This window comes from Alosa pseudoharengus, unplaced genomic scaffold, assembly GCF_046254945.1.
Source record: "Alosa pseudoharengus isolate Yale_2024_CS ecotype anadromous, Long Island Sound unplaced genomic scaffold, YU_APseudo_1.1 YU_APseudo_1.1_scf_8, whole genome shotgun sequence".
NCBI classification, from domain to species: Eukaryota; Metazoa; Chordata; class Actinopteri; order Clupeiformes; family Clupeidae; genus Alosa; species Alosa pseudoharengus.
The window spans coordinates 24,285,715-24,309,376 of NW_027468870.1; the positions used below are offsets into that span (position 1 = coordinate 24,285,715).

The 23,662-nt window shown below is 40.1% G+C and overlaps 1 protein-coding gene across 3 annotated transcripts; it reads right to left on the minus strand.

The window, feature by feature from the left end:
- Window positions 1–5,908: 5,908 nt before the first annotated feature.
- On the minus strand, window positions 5,909–17,765 carry klf5l (Kruppel like factor 5 like). Of its 3 annotated transcripts, none has more exons than XM_076273845.1 (4): window positions 17,507–17,765; window positions 12,732–13,584; window positions 12,398–12,457; window positions 5,909–7,749 (listed from the first exon to the last, which is right to left on the minus strand). In XM_076273845.1, exons 1-4 carry the CDS (start codon window positions 17,642–17,644, stop codon window positions 7,571–7,573), a joined length of 1,230 nt encoding a protein of 409 aa, XP_076129960.1. In that variant the 5' UTR covers window positions 17,645–17,765; the 3' UTR covers window positions 5,909–7,570. The 3 variants fall into 3 exon arrangements, with proteins under 3 accessions (XP_076129960.1, XP_076129959.1, XP_076129961.1); XM_076273844.1 differs by having other exon boundaries at window positions 17,471–17,765; XM_076273846.1 differs by having other exon boundaries at window positions 17,707–17,752.
- Window positions 17,766–23,662: the final 5,897 nt, after the last annotated feature.

Here is a 23,662-nt window from a genome sequence, read left to right on the forward strand (position 1 = left end):
CTATACCTTTAAATCCAACCCAATGTTCTAGTCTGTGTAGTAATATGTGTGTAAAACAGTGTAAAAGGCTACACTAAGGTCCAATAACACTATTTCTGATTGAGGTATCTGTATTGCATCTGTATTGAGGCAGTAATTAGATGACCACATGTCTTAATCAGTGTCAAGCTATTTGAGGTCAAAGGTGTATAAAAAGATGTTCGTTCTTCATCTTCATATCACTTTAACAAAGCTAGACAATCCTTATGCTTGAAGTCATTCATTTCATGTATCAGAAGAGCACTATGTATCAGAAGACAACTATCTACTAACATTTCAGACATTGGGCGAGCCACATTACCCAGTGAGAGCAGTCTGTAAAAGTTGAATGAATGCATCCATGCGCAAGCCCTTGTGGCCACCACATGGGGGCACCCTAAGACAAGCATTTATACAGCCCTCTCTGCTTGATTCCTGACACCTATTTTTTCTGACCCATTTTCACTGTAATAGAGAGAGAGAGAGAGAGAGAGAGAGAGAGTATGCTCTGAAATCCCCCCATGTGTGTTTTTCATGTTTTATTGTCCAGGACAAAAGTAATGTGCTGTTGAGGCCCATTTGATGTTTTATTAGAGAAATCTTAGAGAATGATTAACAGTGGTCTCCCGCTCCTGCTCCCCTCTTGTAGAGGATTGAAGAAGGACAACTTTATTTTATTTATGCATACTGACAAACTGACTCACAGGTCCTGTCACAGCCCTGTTCTATAAGGTATGCTATGGATATGAACAAGTTTGGGGGAAATACTAAAAGCAGTATTACCTTTATAGGATCAAACACATTTAGATGCTGTGGATACAGGAGGCGGAAAAGGTTTTAATGATGGAAATGGTTTGTGCATGGATCAAGATCTGTCTGACAAACTTGTTTTATTTCATTTCGAGGTTTGTCTCTGAGATAATGGCATACAGTTGATCTGACATCTTTCAGTAATCCTCACCGCTAATTCCATGATGGTTTTTGAGTATCTGTACTTAATTTTGAGTATTAATATTTTTGGAAACTTGACTTTTACTCCACTACATTTGAAAGACAATTAGTGTACTTTTGACTCCACTACATTTGAAATATGAGCATGAAGTACTCGTTAATTTTAGCCACATTTGATTCTTTAAATGCAATAATGCAATAGACCATCTCTTGAAGTTAATTTTTTAGTTCAATTTGAACTTGGCTGAATTGGCTGTGGTAATGATGGTGACAACAGATTCTTCATCAGAACATCCTCTATGTAGCCTGGGAGAACCCAGACGAAGCTGTTAGAAATTGAGATTTGAGAAGTAGTTTGGTGATCATTGCAAAATTGGAATAAATTAGACAATCAGCACATAGTTAGAGCTTTAGCCTACATTACTAAACTATAAATAATCTACTCATAATTGAGTTATCTGGTTTTGTATTCAGCAGTGAAAATGTATTAGATTTTTGAACAGAGAATGAATAATGATTTAAATTACATTATTGCATCCATTTTAACAGTTATGAAAATAACTGTTATGAAAATAGGTAAAATGTTTTTGTTGGATGTAAGGAACTAAAGGTCTCCTCAAATCCTATGTCCTATTAATGTCCAAATAAATATTACATTTCAATACATTAAAAAGGAAAAATACTTATACTTAGACTTAGTAACTTTCACTTGTATTGGAGTAATATTTGACATGGTGCATCTATACTTTCCCTTAAGTAAAGGAATTGTGTACTCGATCCACCTCTGCGTACAGCAATAGAATAACACTTAAGCTACAGAGCTACAGCAGTAGAATAGCATTTAAGCTACAGTGCAGAGGAGACCATAGCTAGGATTGTCACTACATCTGTGAATAAAGGATAGGGGTGCCTACATTTTAAGCACTAGTCAAGTAGTTTAATCTGACTGGAATACCACCAGTAAGTTAACTTCTCTCACCTTTTCAAAAACAGTGACACACACACACACACACACACACACACACACACACACACACACACACACACACACACACACACACACACACACACACAGACAGACAGCAGCAGCCCCAGCAGCAGCTGTCTGAGGTAGCCTATAATATATGACATGCCATAAATGTGCAGTACCTGAGGTCAGAATTGTCTGATTTACCACCATAGAATTGGGTGGAATGTCGAAAGGTTTGTTTGAATATGGACTTTGTATTAACTTCAAGGAAAGTTCTAGCTCTTTTAGATTTTTGACACAAATTCCATTCATTAAAAATTCATTGCACTGACAAGATGGGATCTAACTTGTAAGATCATTTGACAATGCTTTAGTATAATTCCAGGCGTTGTTGTTTTAGTGGTCTTAGCCAATTGACTTAAATTTTTAGTTTGGACGTTTGTTTTGTTAACATACCTGTGAAAGCTGGCATACAATTCACACCTCCTCTTCATATTGTTATTTTCCTTCACCAAATACATCAGTGTCATGCCCAAATGGTGAGCAAATTCCAACCTGTTCTGGGTAAACACAACAGGCGTGCCCTTTAAACGCTAATTCCTTAATTATGGAGGGTGGTTGAATGTTTTTTTGCAGCAAAGCATTGTTTACTTGGTTATTCTTGCATTTTTTACAGTTGCCAAATTCTAGAATGCGGAAGGAGAATCTAGAGTATCAGCTGGTCTTCAGATTGTTTATCGCAATATATGCAAGATAAGAGTAAAAATTGTACTGAAAATGTGACATTTATGTAAGATTTACAGTATAATCTAATCCAAAATGTATGTGTTACTGTAAAATTATGTGATTTTGTTTTTTATTCGTCCACAAATTCATAGCTACTTCTTTTATTTGGTCAAATAATACAATTATTTTCTCTTGCTGTCTTTAACTGCTGTGCATTGGGAAAGGGCATGGACATCTTCTAACCCAGTGTTTAGACACCTATCAAATGATATCAGTGCAGGAGTTAAGGACTACACACTGTGTGTCTACCTGGCCACTAACTCTGGAACCCAGCTGGCCTTGATCATGCACGGCTGTGGGGAGCCAAAAGGAATATCAGACTCGTCACCTGTCCTGCACTTGTGAGTTTTATTGGTTGTTTAGTATTTAGTAAAAAGGATAAAGTTCCTGTGCACAGCCTTCCAGGTGCTGGTGAGGTGCAGTCGTCTTAGATTAGATTAGAATAGATTAAAGGAAAGTGAAGGATCACTGCACACTGGTGGAATTTCTTTGCTGGTTTATTTTTTAGTGAACAATGCCTTTCGCCAATGCTTCATCAGGTTCACTCTGGTTGTTTTTTTTTAGGTTTGTATGTGATGACATTGCAACCAGCTGCAGGCTTCCAGTTTACCAGGTTACCACCAGCCAAGCTCTCATTATTAACATTATTGTGTAATAATAGCTGTGCCATATGCCGCTTTCATGAACAGACATGCTCTTGAAATTATCACATATGCTTAGCTTCCCCTGGTACTGCCAATTCCTAAACCAGACAGTGTTGAATTGATAAGGTCAGACTGGCTATTAATGCTCAGTTTTGAGAAGCGCTGGTTCCATTCGAGACAGAAGAACCAACGCCATTTTGCTCATCTAGCTGGAGGGATTAGGCAGGTTTTCACTGGATCCCAAAATTTCCTCAGCACACTCGGACAGTCTTCAGGGAGAGAGTGGTAGTGTTGGTAGAGACATGGAAAAGTGGAGAGGGAGAGGGAGGGGAAGAGAAACTAATGAGAAAAAGAACGGGATTCCCTGGACATGACAGCATGTGGACATTTCTTACACACTCTGCAAGGTGGTGATGAGAGCATGACAAGAGTAAAGACAGAGAGAGAGAGAGAGAGGGAGTTGAATTCTTTAGACATGACTGTGAATACTTTTTCATGCACTCAGCCACAGTTGCAGAGGTTGTGACAGCTCATGGTCATGAAGGAACTTGAGGAAATCTCAAAACCCTCGTCAGACAGAAACAGGTGACTGGATCCCGATCATGTGCACTTTCTCCACCAGTGCTGAGTGAACACACACACACACACACACACACACACACACACACACACACACACACACACACACACACACACACACACATACTTAAACATACCTCATACACACACAAACACACACTGTGGTAAAAAGGTCTGTTGGGCAACAATAAGGAACCTCCTCCTTCACTGCTAATCGCCTGTGATTGTGTGATGGATCTCCGTTGTAAACGATCTTGGCCAAGTGCTTGATAATTATGTTTAATGTAAGCTGGCCAACGCCCTTTTTATTCTTCTAGTGTTCAGTTGATGTTTTTTTTTCCTCGGCTAGTCTTTTATTTGCCAGAGCTTTGTGTGCTTGAGACTATTCCGAGCCTGTTTTTCCATCTTCCTTTTTTTACTATCACTTGTTCAAACTTGTGATACTTTACAATGCCCAGGGGAGATAATCTGTTGGGTGGACCTTATTTTATGTGATCACACAAGAGGAAGATGGAAAATTTCCTTGCAAGAGTGTGAACTTTTAAACTGGCAACATCTAACATATTTAAAATATTTCACTCTTTTTTCTAGAGAAATCAATTAGTGAGTGCTATCAGATGCTATCAGATAACTGCATTTTTTTACAGATAACACATTTAACACTGTCTGTGAAAGCTCACACATGGATTTCTTAAGAAATCAATGAGCTGGTGCTATCAGTCAGCAAACCAATTGTCTTCCATAAACATAAGTCAAACATAGAGCTAACTTTAAATCAATCTTTTTTTCTCTCTGTTCTGTCCATACCATTTCTGCATGCAGGCTTGTGAACTTAAGACATTAGTACCAATGATTAACTACATTTAATTATTCAACATAAAAACAATCAATAGCTCAGTTGTAATGCCTTACCAGTGACCTTCAAGAAGCCTGAGTGGATGGCTCTTTGTTTTTGAGGAGAAAATAAAAGTTCTTTGTTTTTGGTACAAGTGGACATTGGACCCCATGTTGGTCCAATTCAAATTTATTACCATCTCTAGATCACCTAATTACCTTTCATTACTGCTCGGCCGAACCTGCTAACCTACTTTGTTTTGTCTGGGTAGCCCTATTAATAATAGAACTCAAGATTGTATCGTAAAACCGCTAAGAATTGTGGGAATCATGGTGTCGGTGGCTACTGTACAGAGAAATCCAATGGGGGTAGGCATGACTTACATCAAATAGACCTCTTTTTACGCTACTGACAGGTTTAACATGTAATCACAAATGTTGGCCAACATGCAAAGGATCTATATGGCTATAACTATGCCTGTTTTACCCAGCGGATGTAAAGCAACTTAATAAGAGTTTGGCAGCAATGGTATCTATATATGGCTATTGGTTAAGGTTATATGATTTAGCAGACGCTTTTGTCCAAAGCAACCTACAAATAATTTTTTTTGGTAAGACTACATTAAGGACAAAAATCCAATAATAAACAATAATGTCAATGCAATATCAATACTCTAATGAAAATACACAAATACCATAATATACAAACCATAACTCATAAGAACCACTTAATTAATTAAGTGTATGCTGAACAGATATATTTAGACCTCTCTTGAAAGACCCCAAACTATCACAGGAACAGTGAGCACTGGACAACTCATTCCACAAATGAGGAACAAGGAAAAGAGTCTTGAATTTGACCTAGCGTTTATGGCTGGTCGACACAACAGATGCTCATGAGAAGACAGCAGTAGGGGTTGGGAGTGTAAAGCTGCGTCATAGAATTGAAATAGCAGGGTGCATATCCAAAAAGTGTCCTATCGGCCAAGGTGAGAGATTTAAATTTTATTTTGGCCAGTATAGGGAGGCAATGTGTACATAATATGGTTCTGCATAAGGTGGCTCATACAAGTTTGAATATGCTCTGACACCAGGAATATTGGAACTATAAAAAACCAAACCAATGTATCATTGAAATCTGGTTTATTTTCCAGAGTAGTGGAAGTTAAAAAGGAAACTGTCAAAATAGTTGTTCACAAAAATGTAAAACTGATTTCTTTCCTGCACAACACTACATCAATGTCAGTTCAATGGACAGATACAATTCAAACCCATTTACAGTTAGCCTAATGAAACCCCTTTTGTTCATAATAATAATAATAATAACAACAATAACAACAACAACAATAATAAAAAAAATAACAGTTAAAAAAAAAATTATGTACAATGCTCAAACGCTAACATACATACATATATATAATATATATATATATATATATCTGCAATTGAAAGAAATCTTCAAACACAAACACACATCCATGCATGCACACACACACAAGATAACTTGAACCTTTTAAAAAAGGAAGTGCTAAGTGTTTAGATCTTCTTGGACTGAGAGCCCAGTAGTTGATTCAGTGTGAGTCCAAAGTGAAGAACTAACTTCTGTTGCCTTCTGTATGAGAGACCTATAGTCTTGATTAATGTAGGATTAATGGATGTTTGATGTCTGATGAAGTTGTCTATTGAAAAGATTATGTGTGTGTTCATTACAGTACATATAAATACCACTAATACATCAATAAACACTCAAATCACTGTACATTTTTGCCACTCATTCCTTAAATTATGAAGGGGAAAATAGCATTGCTCTCAAAATTGAAAAAAAAATAAAAAAATAAATAACTCTCTTGTTTCTGTGTATAACTTGAAAGCTTATTTTCTACTTCTTTTCAAGGCCAATTTCTGATTACCAATGCATAAATAAATCTTCAAAATAAAATGCCTGGTTCTTCATTTTCCAATTATTTGGCACTGAAATCATTGTTGAAGCTTATACATACATCATTGTAAATTTATACATGAAACTGTTCATGTTACATTGAATCATGTGTGAGTCTTGGTGAATTTTAACCCAAATGTCTATGAATGGCCCTCTATCAGTGACTGGCATCTGCTCACATCATAAAAAGGCCTTGCAAAACTGCCCTCAATAAAGAGCTTTGTCTCCATAGTTACTAATATGTCCATAACACAAACAGAACTCTTTAACTCCTCAGCGTCTCAGGAAATGAGAGAAGCAGGGGGACACAGGACAGGTTCACTCAGACTGACTCTGGGGAGGGTCCACCATAGCCTTCCAAACCTGTCCAACCATCGGTATCTTTCATGCTGAGGCCTTCACTAGTCTTGAACTACCTTTGTCCAGTGAAGTCTCTCGGAGTTATGAGAAAACAATCCTAAACTGCATTGAATTTTACTGTGGATTTATATAATTCCATTTTAATGTGGAATTATACTGTGGATAATCGTGTATGTCCGAAAAATAAGCTCAAGTATGTATCAGTACATTCATTTCCAATTCAGAAAGCATAACAAATAAAACAAAAATCATATATACAAACATATATACAAGAAAATATAGAGGCACACAAATGCTATACATGCATAACATTTTCAAACAACTGTTTTGTGTTGATCTATACCTACAGGTATGAACGGGCAGGTGTGAACTTTGTTTGATCTTTATTGGGCCAGTCAATTTTTTTTACGCAATATTTCAGAAAAATGTAAGTGGTAGGTGAATTTGAAAAGGGTAAAGGACAAAAACAAACAACATCTCGAAGTTGATTCAGTTCTGGTGGCGCTTCATGTGCAGTGCCAGGTGGTCTGACCGTGAGAAGCAACGACTGCACGCTACGCACTTGAATGGCTTGGCTCCAGTATGCTTGCGGTAGTGCCTCGTCAACTCGTCCGAGCGCGCAAACCGCCAATCACAGCCCTCCCAGCCACACCGATACGGCTTCTCTCCTGTTCCAGACAAACAAATAAATAGAAACAAAAACATGTCCATGAATAGGGAGATCATATCTAAATTATCTGCAACATGGCTAGATGTCTCGCTGGATTTTTGCAGTATCACCTCCTATGAGGGCTAGACACCTGGAAGAGTTAACCAGTACAACCAGAAAAAGGTCAGCTACTACTAAGAACTAGCTTTTGTGAAGGTAAGGCTTAAAATCTCCATCTGTTCAGCACGAAGGCACCATTCATTTTTTGAATGACAATGTCATTCCTTCAAAGCTATGGCAACAGACACAAACAAGAGATTACAAAAGCCTCTTGGCTTGACGTGAATACATTAATAACACCAGGTGTACAAAGTCCAGTTTATACATGAACACACAGAGCAAGCTGAAAGGAGGTGGAGAGAATGAGAGTGAGCACTTTTTTAACGTGACATTTTTAAATGGCAGTTTGCAGAGCAGTTTGACAAGTACATGCCTGTGGTTTCTAAAGCCATTTTGGCAGCCTTGTGTAAGCACTGCAGCTATTTCCATTAAGTATCGTGAAACGTTGATAAGATCTGACATTGTGATGGTGGTTGCTTCGTTGCGAAGTTATGGTTGTAACGTGCAATGGGACCATGTGGGGGGACAACTGCCTTAGTATATCAAAGGGGAGGTTTGCATGAAGCATCTTCAGATTAGTACTCTCGCAGTGAAAAAGTAAACATAAAAGCACAACCACAGATATAAAGGTGTTTACACGTATCATACGGTGTACAAACATTTAATGGGAACAAAAGGAACAAAAGGTCACTGATTTTGATGTTAGAATTCTTGCTGTGTTCACACCCATGTTGACACAAACCCATACGCCAGTTCTGTGCCATGTTGCGTGTGCGTGTGCGTGTGTGTGTGTTTACGTGTGTGTGTGTGTGTGTGTGTGTGTGTGTGTGTGTGTGAGTGTGTATAGTTAGTCAACTTTAGTAAACGATACGTTGTCATGATGTAATCGCTGAGTATATAGGTCCCACTGCTTTGATTATGATTCTTGGAAACACAATGTAGGAACTCAAACATAGGGCTCTTGGTCTTTGTCATCTGGATAAGAGCCCTGCTAACTCCTTGCCTTTTAACCCACAATAGAGACTATTCTTTCTCAGGGCGTGTTGGGCAAACACTGGCAGCCGCTTTTGTGTATGACATCAGCTTGCACATTTATTTGTTCTAATCAATCTCAAATATTTATGTTCATCCGAAACAGCTCAATTGGTCCCTGTTTGTTTTCCATTAGCTAAAGCACTGAACTCCACATGACATGGCACAGTGATGAAGAAACAGCGAGAACACCACATTTATCACAAATTTAATTTTATGGCTTTCTGCTTGTTCATCAAAGAAATAAGGCACTATCAGTGCTATACGCCTACAAAGTGACATTGTCAAGATTCATTCTAATTCTATCAAGACAGCTCTTTCAAAAATGTTGGTGGTAGATTTGACCAAAATAGCTGCATATTAGCACTTAAGGAATGTTTAGCAAATACACTTTAAAAAAAAAATCTCATCCTAGTGTTACATTCAAAATAAAAATGTAAACACATAAATCTGTACAGCTCTACAATACCCAGGAAATACACTGCAAGTGCCTGCGTCAAACTGTTTGCAATGTTAACAAAAGAGCTCATTTGTTATCTTTGCTAACTGCAATGAAAAGGGTTTTTTACAAAAGCTGAACCTGAGTGTAGAATCGGGCCTCCCTTTATCCACAGTATGTGTTAGAACAAACGCCTACCATGGCATGTGTTGTTAAAGGTGAAATATGTTAAAGCCACATTTTGTATCACAAAACAACCATAAACAACCACACAATTAAGAAACACACTGTGTAACAAAAATGCTAAATCATCCTTAGTTTTTCACACTTAAGGGCTAAGGATGCAAGATTATGGGTGTAGACTACTGTTACACTTTGAAAGCTAGCATGTTACTCCGTATCCAGTGTATAAAGTGTCCAAAAAAGTCTGAAGTAAATATAAAGTGAAAGTGTTAGTCTTGAAAGGGCACAACAGGGTTTTGGGATGACTGCTGTGTGCAGTGTTTTAAAAGCAGCTGATATTACACCACAGCAACACGGTCAGGTGTATTTGTGTGTGCCACTTATAAAGCTTGTCCACTCCTGAGGTCAAAAGCATTCCCCTTTCCACCATCTCTTATCTCTGCATTAGCAAACAGCTTTAAAAGATAGAGCTGAATTCACAAGCTGAAAATCTTTGCAATGAATTATGGGCCTATGGTGACTTGGGCAATTAAAAATATCCCAAACACTTCAGGCTATGAACTACACATTTGTGGGCTGATTGTTCAAACAGCTCAGTGCATCGGGATGTTTAGCCAGGTGGCCAGTGAGCAACGGTTAGTTCTTTATCGCGACAGAATTTTACTACACAAACACACACACACAAACACACACACACACACATCATATACACACACATCATATACACACACGCACACCACACACACAGACGTTCCTGAAAGATATGATGCAGAGCAAAAGTTATAATGTGGCCATGAGGTAAAAATGCCAAACAAATTATGAATGAATGATTGACGTGAATGGCACCAACTTAGTCTCCCAACCTTGGCCGTTCAACTTTACAACCATCCTCAACCATTTTCAACACCAAAGCAGGGTAAACAGACCCATCTTTCAGGGAAGCCCATAAAGTTGCAAAAGACCATCCTCTCTCTACTGCCTTTATCAGAGGCTCCTGTTTGCCCAAGGAGGACCTGGAGATGTCGATCAGGCCTATACTGTAGTACTCCAAACACATTTAAATACTAATACCTCCACTCCAGAACAAGGTTCAGTTAAAGTCTATGGTTAGGGACAGCTTATGGAGTCCCTTAATCAATCAAACAAACAACTATCATTTCCACAGTCACAGAGGAGGCCTTTAGGCTGAGCGAAAAGGCACTGTCAGCATGTCTATAGGAATGGACCTCTCAAGTGGCATATATGGGGTCACATACAACTATAAGAAGATAATGCAAAGTTAACATCCAAACGGACATGAATCATGGCTGTATTCATCTCAGGGGTTAAGGAACAGAAATAGAGTTTGTGCCATTCATTAGATAAAGAAACACTGGGGAAAAGGCCCTATGAAGGAACAACCCCCAGGGCAGTGGATATGATATTACTTGTTTCATTATAATGACATAACTGAATGAAGGACTCGGCAGAGACAGCCGCCCCTAAGTCAACATGGAAGCTCCATTTACCGTGAGCCAGGATGTATGGGACGACTTTTAGTGAGGTACAATTGCATTTCAACACTCTCTCATGAACATGATGCATCATATTTAATGTCTCCTCAAACCCTTAAAAGGGGCTTTACAATAATCTACATTAGAGACACTTTACGCAATAAAATATTCAATGAACTACATGTAATAAAGTTACATACATTGTGTCTAAGGACTTAGATACCAATTTAGGACCGAACTGAAACAGAACAGAGGTGCGCTGCTGACTGCCTCAAACCTCATGGCTTTCAAGTGACACATGGGAGCTTCTGGACAGTGGTGCGCTTGCCCTGGTCCTCTATTAGAGGAAGACTACCTGCTTTCAGAGACTTTCAGAGCTGAGGAGGCTTTTCTGCCTTTTATTTGCTTCTCTGGCCAAAAGGCACAATAGTAGAACAATAAGAGGAAGAGATTGCTCTTGCAATGTGATCGGACAGCGCAAACACGAGTAAGTGAAAATGAGATCTCTCTCTCTCTCTCTCTTTCTTTCTCATCCTTTTCTGTGTATTAGAGTGTTTTTGGGATGATCGGGTATCGTTTTACATAGCTGTGGTCACCGAAACCACCAGGTCTTTGATAATACATTCTTACCCTTTCTTCATTTCTCTCTCTCTCACTTCCTTTTAATAACTTACTTTCTGAGCCTTTTTCTCCCTCACTCTCTTAATGGCTCTAATCCCATCCCTTCGTTGTCAAGCGACCTTGAGTATCCTGAAAGGCGCTATATATATTTAAGCTATTATTATTATTATAATCCACACACTCCTTCCACACACCCCTTCCTCTCTCTCTCACTCTTTGTCTCTAAGTTATCTTCTCTTCCATGCTTTTATTTCTTCTTTACTTTCCATTTTCTCTTTCTTACACAGACTCTTTCTCTCTCTCTCTCGCTCTCTCTCTCTCAGTGCCCTTCCTCCCCCTGCCAGAGGAGACAAAAGGAAAAGCAGGAGGAACAGGTTTGACCTCTCTATCTCACTCCCTTTCTGTCTTTCTCTCTCTCTCTCTCTCTCTGTCTCTCTTTCTCTGGGTTGTTTAACACTGGGCCTGTGTGGGCACGCTGATGCGTTGTGCATTGTGACAATGAAAGGAGAGGGCAGTACTCATCTCCCTCTGTCCCTCACTCTCCCATTCCTGTCTTTCAGGCTCTCAGCCTCTAATGGCGTACTGTGTTACACCTCCATGTGTAGACTTAAAGGCCAGAGAAAGGCAGCCACGTTTTAAAAAGCCATTACTGTTTTGACAAACAGATGCGGTTTCATCATGCTTACAACCAAACATAAAGCGTATTGGTGTATGACATACAAATTAAAGTCACTGTTTATCAAAAACAGCCATAGTTTGTTATGGGAGCCAGATCTTACCTGTGTGTGTTCTTTGATGTGCTTTTAGATGTGAGCTCTTTGTGTAAACTTTGGTGCATCCTGCAGGGGAAAGGAAGGAGACAGACTCTATGAATGACCTGATCATTATACAGTAAAAACAAACGTGGAGAGATGCACGTGTGTCATCATTACTTAGGATTATATATAACTTCAGGACACTTAATGTTATATACTGTTATTTGTATAATATATATTTAAATATATATATATATATATATATATATATATATATATATATATATATATATATATATGTATAATGTTATATATACTGTCACACAAATGACTAATCAGATTGTTCAGAGTGACTCACCAGAGAAGTCACAGTGGTGGATTCGCCTCTTCTCCAGTTCCGGATTGTTCCGTCGGTTGTAGCGGGGTCCAGTGAGCACTCCTTGCCCGTGAGTCATGAGCACCGAGTGGGGGGTCTTTAGCCCGCCCCTGGGCTGGTAGGGTGGGGGCAGAATGGGGCCGATCATCTCGGCCTGGTTCTCTGGGCTGCCCGGCTGTGAGTTGGGTGGTGAAGGTGGCAGGCTGTGTGGCTGCTGGCTGTGCGCCAGGTAGAAATGCTCAGGCATCACGAAATCCCCGCCAATGCCACCGCCTCCTCCCGGCCCGGCCATCAGAGCCACGCTGTTGAGGTTGAGCATGGTGCGTCCATTGCTGCTGCCTCCTGCTCCTGGCTGCCCGTGCGATAGCGTCATGGTGAGGTCGGTCCCGCTGATGGGCATCTGATACACCTGCGGCTGCTGCGGCCCGATGGGCAAGTCGTCCGGCACCGATGTGACGACGGTGGTGCTCGCGGTGGTGACAGCGGCCATGTTGTTGGGCTTGATGAAAAGGTTGCTGACGGCGGCGTGCTGCGGCGTGCTGAACACCGAGGTGAAGTCGGGCAGGGGCTGGACGGAGCAGGGCACCTCGGTGCCTGGCTCGGCCTTGATGTGCTGCTGGATGACGGGCTTGCCCGGCGGGCGGTAAAGGCCCGTGCGCAGCTGAGCATTGGGCAGGATGAAGTTGATGTTGAGGCTGTAGGGCGCCGGCTTGTCCTCGGAGAAGTACTCGTCCACCACAGAGGCACTCTCACGGCGGTACTTCTTGTCGGGCAGGACGCTGGGGGCCAGTGTGGCGCTGGTATGGGGGAGGTACTTGTCCATCTCAATGCGGGTCTACAGAGAAAGGAGGACAGCTGAGTCACTCAAAGGGTTCAGGTCACTCCTTTTAGCTTAGGAGCATAACCAAATATGAATGGTAATACAGTTTATAAACAAGTATGACTGCATATGTAATGCCAAAGGAAAAAAAGACATTTAGCCATTTACTGCCATGAAGTGTTCATGAATTCATGAATACTCACTGATACTGTATGCACCTGATGTCTGCATACTATCAGTTACAGCAGGCATAGAAGTTTCATAATTCTGCATACTATCAGCTGAAGTATACTCTTACTGTAAGTGCCCATACAATAGATTGAAGTGTAGAGAACACCCTTTGTGAGTAGTGTGTTTGTTGCCACCTTTCACTTGCAAGCTGTCAGATAGAGCTTACATAGTGCTGCATCAGGTGTGGGAAGGTAGCCTCTGTATAAACATACTCGCTATGGGTGGGTCAGGCCCAGAGGGAGAAGAAAATGAAAAAAAAAAAAAAAGACACGAGACAAAAGATCTGCACCCAAACACAGAAACACAAACAGAAACTGGAGGAGAGGGAAAAAAATATCCACTTTTGTGGGAAGATACTAAAAATGTTGAATGGCTGAAATGAACTGCGGTCAACATCTAAACACATAAGCTTGAGAATGGCATGTTCCTTTTCTTTTATGTGTTACATAATCTCCACCAAAAGATTTTTATCTTTGCATCTATCTCATCTGGGATTCAGTTAAACATAACCATCCAGTTTCACTTCCATTTGCAGTATTATGCTCTGGTGGAAAACAACCATAACCAGAGTTCCCAGGTGAAACCACTTCTCGGAAAAATGACAATGTTCCCACATGGTGGAGAAGAAGGTAAACATCTTTGGTTTTGTGAAAAAGTGTCTATGCATCAAATGCTTCCACTATGCAATCTTGCTCTTGGCCACTGCCCTGCAATCACAATGAGCAAATAATCGGAGGACTTGTGGGCTCAATGAAAACATGTCAACTGTCAACAATGGTTCAGCTCAACGGCAGATGGGACAACAGAAAGGCATGTTAACAACATCTCTCTCTCTCTCTCACTCTCTCTTTCTCTCTCCCTCCCTCCCTGTCTGTCTTTGTCCAACCACTGGAAGTGCCAGCTATGTCAACAAAGGGCAACCTGTACTGACAAGTACCAATCAACTCTACTGTTTTTCTTTATAGCCGCCAATTGATGGTGACTGAAATGCAATGGCCTGATTGTCCTCTTGGTCTTTCAGCACTCAGCCTGTCTGTCTCAATATGTGAGATATGAGTGGAACATGTGTATGTGCATGCCTGTATGTGTGTGTGTGTGTGTGCACGTGCGCATGTGTGTGTGTGCGTTTGCATGTTTGTGTGTGTGTGTGTGTGTGTGTGTGTGTGTATGTGTGCGTGTGCGCATGTGTGTGTTTGCATGTTTGTGTGTGTGTGTTTGTGTGTGTGTGTTTGCCGTGCTGACAGCGCTTTATTTCCACTGATAACCAGTGCTCATCATCACTTCTGGCCCATCGGCTACAGATGAGCGCTGGCTCTTGTCTTGTGCATGCCAGCGTCTCACCAGGGCCGGGCCACCTGAGAACCAGCTGAAAGGTGAGCCCAGCTGTTTTGCTCTCTTTTCACCGAGGCTAAGCCAGCATATGAAAAGGGCCTGCTCATCTCTCTCCTCCCGCACACAGTGGGCCTTGTGTGGTCAAAGGAACTGGCAGAGGATGCTATTGGCAGAGCAAAATCACCATCGACACACACACACACACAAAAAGCACACACATATCCCCGCTGTGCCCATGACAGCAACTCTATATCGGACATTTGTGTGTGTGTGCGTGTGCATGTGCGTGTGTGTGTTTGTGTGCGTGTGTATGTGTTGTGTATTTGAACCCTGGTCCAAGACCCAGTGAAGTTAATGATTGGAGAAGATTTACAACTGCTTTAACAAGGGATTGCCAGACAAGATAACAGCAGACTAAGAATTATGGGGAGTGAGTCCTTATTCTCATGTTCAGAAACTGAAAGGCAAAAACTAAGTTAACTTCTATACACTCATTAGCTCACTATGGGTCACTTACTTTAAATTGCTTTTTTATTTTAATTTTTTTGTCAGAGTCATACCGACATAATTCAATAATCTAAACTAGAAATGTTTCAGAAATAATCCAGAAGAATACAGGAAATGCAAATGCCCATTCTGTGAATATGTGGTCATCCACTGACCCCGAGAGGCTGTGGTCATGTCCCAAAGATCATCATCTCCTAATTGCAAAACAAGTGGCAGTGTGTCTCCATGCTAATTATGCTTTATGGCCACAAGGAATGCCGAGAGATATGGATTTGCTTACAATTCTCTGCAAAGAAGAGCACTGATAGGCAACAGGTTAGCTTGGGCCATAAGATCAACAAATCATCCTGACATCGTTTATGACTTCATGGAAAAAGGGAGATAAACGTTGTTTTTGCTCCTGAGGACAGTGACTTGTAATTGACAGTGGCCATCTTGGCACCACTGACGAAACCATGTGACAAACAAAAGCAGCCAAAGGCCTATAAAAAAATAGCCACTATAGTAAGACAATAAATTGCATTTGAGAATGAAGGGAGAATTGATCAAGCCTGGACCAGACTAGACAGATTGATTTTGATGCATAGAACACGGTGACTCCACCAAATACAATCTCAGCCACAGTGCCTACAGCAATGATGCATCTTCATAAAACTGCAATAAGATCTCTACATATCAAGCTAGAAATTATTCTGATTGATATATGGGACAATATTTCAAATAGGCTACAAAAAAATCTACACCAAGAGGATGACAAAGCAAGTTCACCCAGTCTGTTGAACATATATTCTATGTAATATCAATTATGTGTCCTCTTTCAAACATCTGTATACATTTATAACTGTGCAATATATGGGATAATACAACATGCATTTTTTTCATTCATTCAACCTTTATTTATTCTCGGAGGGTCATTGAGGGAAGCCCTCATTTTCAATGAAGCCAAGATTTACAGAGGGGTGGTAACTGTGTGTTAGGCTACATTGCAAACTCCAAAGCAAATCAGTTAATTTTAAGAATGGACATTTTAATTATAACTAATACAACCTTAGAGTCACCATCGCTACTGGTTAACTAATCTAAGTGGTCATAATTTAGGCCTTCAACGCGGGCTCCCCCATGGCGCAATTCAGGCGCCATAATATTTGAGCTGTTCCAACAGGTTTAACGGCATGGCCTACTGTTGGGAAAGCATTGGCTGACAATGCGAATTGCCTGAAGACCGTTCATGAGTTACTGCCATAGAAATGTCTTTCATAGACGAACCAAATCTACTGAGAAGCTTCAATTATCAAATTAACACTAAACTAGCTTGAAAGAAAATTCCATATAGCCTACGCGTCAAATTTCATTAAACCCAATTTAGGACTATAGGCCATGTGCCTATTCTGTATGAAATTTAGGCGAGCGCATGCTGTATGTCTTGACATGCTCGACTGTCTCCTGTAGCCTATGTTGGGGTAATGCATATTAATCTTTAAAACAGTGGCCTAATGTTGCGCAATTCACAATGGGCAACAGTGGTTCAACACAGCATAGTAGTCTATTTAAAAAGTTATTATTATTATCGTTATTATTATTATTAGCATATAAGTGAGATAGGCTGGTTTTATAGCCTATGTTGCAGAAAGTTAATACACTGCTCCATTATATGCCTGTGTGAATCACAGAACGATATTCATCTAATTCTAGCTAAAATAATCCCAAATCCATATGCTATCATTCTATCGGATTATGGGCTGGACCTACAAAACGACCTTTCAACATTTTGAGTGCAGCTACAACAAAAAAATACCGAAAACCGACGTCCTGGCCGAAAACCCACGCATACCTGGGCAATTTCTACAGAGCTTTCAGGGACTCTCACCCCAGGTTTGACTTCCTCAAACACGGACGAATCCTCAGCTGCCTCCCCGTTGCCGGACATCCGTACTGGTTTCAGTTGTGTAAAGACGGCCCTTTCTTCTGTGTTTGGGGCATTTACAGCCAGTCCTATACTCGCCATTTATGAGGACACAGGTAAATTTGCAAGTTTACTCCTTGTCAGTGTTAGTAGACGTGAACCACCTTTCTCCGAATTTTGTCACCAACGCGTCCAACTTGGGTGCACAGCTCTCACAGTTCTGTCAATCTGTGTGCTTTACCTGAGAAGTATTATGCTTAGGGACACGAATGAGTGATTTACGTGTCAGCCAATCAAAGCAAGGGACTCAACTCCCACCCAATTACCTGTCAGGTAGGTGGGCCTCACCTGTTCAAGTGGAAAGAAGAGAAATCCACGTGTGAGAACAAGCTGTTCAGGGTTTCTTGAAACTTTAATCGTTTAGTTTTTTTTTTTTTATTAATATTTTTTAAATATTTATTGCTAACATGCTATTCTAACGTATAGCTTATGCTAACATTTATTCTGTGCTACGAGGAAAAATAAATTGCACATATCCGTTTTTATGCAAACCCATTGTTAACAAGTGAATAAAAAAGTATGTTTTTTTTCTTTCTTTCTGTGTTCGGTAGTCTGTATCGAGAATACTTGGTGCTCCTCAGATCAAATATGATCATGTACTGTGGGACATTTGTGCCCTGGGGCTGTTGGTAATCTGCGCTATCAAAGTAAAGCACAATGCTCCTGAGAGGCTTTCACAATCATACAGAAGATGACGTGAGCAAGCGCATGCAGAGGCCTGTTTAAGTAGGCTACACTAGATGGGACACTTTAAGACACTTTCAACTGTAAGGCAGAGCTTACTCAGACTTAGTCTAGATATGCACAGATGTGCCATGGTATCTGAGGATGAAGGTGGTGAGAAGGTTGCTCTTACAGCACAATGCTGCATACACGTGATATGATAGCTATCATATGACATTATACATGTTTTTACAAGTAGACACTTATTGTGATTTAAGTTTTATAATTGTCTGTCTCTGAATTTTGTGAAATATTCTATTGGGAAACATCAGTGATGGGTCTTGTTTTGTAGTAGTTAAATGAATAGTGTAAGTCTCTCATTAGAGTCTTAGATTGGATTTTCTCTAATATAATATTACAGCCATATAATATAATTTGACTACTAAACTGAAGGAATTTCTGTTCTGTCCTTCAGTCTGTAGCACTCATGATTCACAGCATTAATTTGCATGTTTTGCATTGCAAAGTAGTAAAGAAAATCATAGTAAAGCTGAATTCTTCTGAGCAATGAAGTAATCTTAAAGGTATGGGATTTGTCAAGCTACTTACTACCACCACCCCCCCACCCCCACCCCCCCAACACAAACACACACACACACACACACACAAACACACACACACATACACACACACAACAAATCCCAACAGTAAACAACAATAACCCACACTCTTCACGTCTTTGCCTATGAACTGAATGTCTCTCCATAGGCTATAGCTACACTACACCAAATCAGTTTTGTCACGGATTTTCGGATTAAATCAGATCCACGTCCACAAACACTGTATCAGTTTGGGAGACCTTAAAAACCTGCATTAAAATTCATAATTCTGATTCTTGAAAATCATGACAAATGCACAGTCAACTAGTATGGTACAAGGAAAGAAATAACCATCAGATTGTTGTTGTTAATAAACCACTCTGGGAGCTTATAGAAACAGTGTGCGGGTATCTTTTTATTTTCCAATTGTTGGCTAAGCCTTATACCCAGCACCTGTTTAAATTTGGTAGATTTTTGTTGCACTCCACTCTTTGACAAGGGAAGAAATAACCATCAGATAAAATCTGATCTGATGGCTGAATCATGCGCACATTTTTATTAAATTGTGCACATGTTTTACTAAATAGTGTACTAATTTTACAAAATTCTGCTCTCATTTTAATTGTTGTAAATTGAGCTCACAATTAAGTAAAACGTGCACAATTAAGTAAAACGTGCACAATATAGTAAATTGTGCGCACAATTTAGTAAAATGTCTGCACGATTTACTAAATTGATAGCCTGGGTGCCAGCCGAACTTAGTCCCGCCCACAACATTTGAGGTCGGGAAGTTCAGTCTGGCATTGCTCCGTTGTGGAGCAACTATGCTTGCCCCAGAGCTGGGCGGACCAATCAAATCGGGCTTTACGGTGATGGACAATAGCACCTCGTCTATCACGTCATCTCAGCACGCTTAGGTTGATTATGTTTGCAACAAAAACGCTGTGGCTAGGAGACAGATGGCTTCTAAGACCCCATATGGAAAAAGCATATTATTTCAATGAGGTTTTATCAATGAAAACCATAATTTCTGAAAACTTTGGCCAAAGTTGAGATGTGGGAAAACTCATGGTTTCACTTTCATGAAGGGAAAACAGTGTGTTGCATTGTGACATGTTGTTCCCTTGTTTGTTTGAAATCTCTGATTGACCACCTGTTCGAGGGATTTGCGACAGCCTTTCCCAGCTGTTTATAACATGTTTGTAGCATATCAGTGTTTAACGGAATTATTTTTAAAAACGGAGGGGATATAGGCTATCAGTTTTTTCCTCATAGCCTACCCTACTACGTATCTCTTAGGTTTCGCTAATGAGTGTTGTAGGTGATACTGACGGCACAATAACTTTTACAAAAGACCAGAAAACAATGTAAAGGCATTTGTGGAGAAGGATGGTTTGAGTGTTCTTGCTACATCTCACGGTAAGCTATTTCGTTGCTCTGATTGGTTAGGTCTATCCAATTGAGTGCAGAGGTATTCCCCCCCTGTATCGGTTGAAACACGCCCCATAATTACGTCCCAATGGAGCAGTATCAGACTCATATTCTGACTAGAATTTGAGTATGACAACATCAGGCTACTAAATTGAGAGCATAATTGAGTAAAATGAGCTGACTATTTAGTAAAACGTGCACACGATTTAGTAAAACGATACTAAATTCGTTAGTATCCTATACTAAATTGTGCACACAATATAGTAAAATGAGACCACAATTTAGTAAAATGAGTGCACAATTTAGTACAATGAGTTTGTATTCTCTCGATACACAAATATATATTGCAATGACAACTACTGGGCTCTGTAGAAATGGGCAATGTTTGCCAAGTTTACTGCCTGGGTGCAATAGACAGCTTGCATGCTACTTTCTAGAAATTGACATTATAATGCTAGGTAGTCATGGAAAATGTGCACTTCTGACTCCAATTGTCCAATTAACAAGACAATGTAGACAGAAGATTTGTTGATCTTTATTCACCGTATTGCAATGATAGTACAGCCCAACCAAAGTCCAGACCAACCATCAAAGCAATAGGGAGGAGATGTCATCAGCTGGGGCCCCCGACGAGATCTGCCTACGGATGGCTATACACTATATTTTATACCCCTTGGCCCTTGAGAAGTGCTGCCTTCTCGCGCCATCCCCAAAAACACCTTTTACGAATCAGTATCAAGCAGGGTCACTTACATTGGTGGAAACCATCTTCCCATCATGCATATGCAAACCTGTGTAATGCATTGGAACAGGGCCGTAGTCCCCATAGACATTGAGCGGGACGTGTCCCCCCCAATATTCAAATATGACCAAAATGTCCCCCCCAATATTCGGACATAGAAAAACAATGAAGCGCTATATTAGGCCTACAGGAAACCAACACGTATCTGAAATGTAATCAAACGTAAATAACGCACAAATTAGTGACCTATGGTTCCAGAGTAGCCTACAACCCTGAGTGGTTTGATATGGTGATTTTCCATTTTTCGTTAGTGGCGTGCGCTATCAAAAGCTTCCATTTACTGCACCCTACTGCGGTGAGGTAGGGCTGTCAACAATATCGCAAAAGCTACCGGTACAATGTTCACAAAACTTCTTGGAAAGGTGTAGCACAGGCTAAGGAAATCCCATACATGTTTGGAGCCGATCAGACTGAAAGGGAACATTTTCCATATTGTAGCCTATTCTCGCAATATAGCGAAAGTGAAACGTTTTATTTTAAATGATGAATTTGTGCAAGCCTGTGTCATTTCGTTCACGTCTTTCAACATAAATAATGCATTCATATGCTAGTAGTAATGCCAGAAATTACCGTGTATAGGCCTCTTAGAAATGATTGTTTCATCTTGCATATATTTAAATGCGCACAATCGCGCATCCATGCAGGCAAAACGTGATCAAATGTGGCGACGTTTACAATACGTGATAGCCTACAGTTAATGTGAATCGCGGACAATAACCAAAGAAAGGAATTTGCACCTCCATTCACCAATTAAAGGCTGTAGTAGGCCTAGTGTTTCTACATGTTGGCACAAAACGTCATTTCTGTCAGAAGCCAGTCTATAATGCATACAGGGGTAACATGTTTTGTCTCATAGCTCATCTCGGCTTGTCTCCTGCACTCCGAAATCTGGTGCTAGTTAGCCGATGCTACCAACAGGTTTTTAATGGGGGTGCCTCGGGCATCGGGCTAGCCATGAAAAATAAATAACTGTTTTACACCATTTACAAGGCTCAAAGTAGCTTTACACTTCATTGGTAGACTTCCGAAGACCCTGACATTTAAAACGAGACATTGAGAACTTTGAAAAAGTAGTTTATTTTAGGGCTGTCAATCGATTAAAAAAAATAATCTAATTAATTACATACTCTGTGATTAATTAATCTAAATTAATCGCATATATAATTTTTGCTGTGAAGGTATTTTAAATATTTAAATTCAAATGAATCATGGAATAATCAGCATTAGTGACATTAAAGTTCAAAAACTCTTTTATTATTATTTTCACTGTTCAATTAATTGCCATAATAATCTATGATATGACCTAATATGCTGAGGAAATAAATTCAAATGTGCTTCGGGAAGAAGTTTTTTTTTCCACATACAAGGCATTTCAGGCCACAGATATAACCTAGGGGACACAATGAAAATTAATTAACACTCCCCTCAATGTCAACACTTATTTCTTTGCATTAATGTGCGACGATAGAGTTGATGAACTCCGGTGATATGCAAATTCCTTGCTGCAGACATTGCAGAGGACTTTATTTTCAACACTTTATTTTTTATCAACACCATCAGGCCATTTTTTAAAAGTAAATGTTCCATCAATGATCCAGGCAGCACGTTTTCTTCTCTCCTTCATTTTACAGTCTAATTTTTACTGACTAGAACGGCTCGGGGTCAAAGGTCATACGGAATCGATTAATCTGCACTAATTTTTTTAATCAGTTATTTTTTCTCAAATTAATTAATCGAAATTAATCAGTTATTTTGACAGCCCTAGTTTATTTACAAGACGATTTATACAGACAGTACCTTCAGGAAGTCTACCGTTCGCCGCCATCTTGAATTTAGTCACGATAAGTCGAGCGACGAGTACGAATGAACAGGTATGATAAGGGATCAGATTCCAAAAAATAATTCTGTGGCATGGCATAGCAGCAACTGGAATCCATGCATTTCCACGGAGCAAAATGAGTTCGGGGTCTCCAGCGGATCCAAATTGCTCCACTTTGGAGACGCTGATACGATGGTCGAATGTGGACAGGAGGGCGAATTGCAACAAAAGTGTGTCGGATACAGATGTAGGTGTAGCCTTAGCCACCCTGTCTCTCTGGTTCACTGCATTTTTTGTGGCTAATTTAACTGGAACACTTTGACCTAGGCCCAGCACCCACAACAGAGTGCTGAGTGTGAGGCTGCTCTTACAACACACGCTCACACAGCTCAGATGTCACCCTGCTGTGGCTTTGGGTGCCACCACTGTCAGGTCCTCTGCAGCAGCCAAAAGCCTTATGTCATAGTTTTGCAATCCAAATACCCATGATCATCTGTTTCTCAATATGCTTTCACTTAGTGAACCTACAGCCTATAACTCTTTGGTTAAGAGCATGGAACGCTACTAAATCTGACTATCTGACTCTGGGGACTATATGAGAAGAACACTTGTGACTTCCAGGTGGACTATTAGTCTACTGATGAAAAAGATAAATAAAGAAAAAAAAAACGTAATTTGGACGAAGCAGAAGTAAGATTTGTATGTCTTTAAACAACCTTATTTTCATAGATGTAAATGGGTTTTGG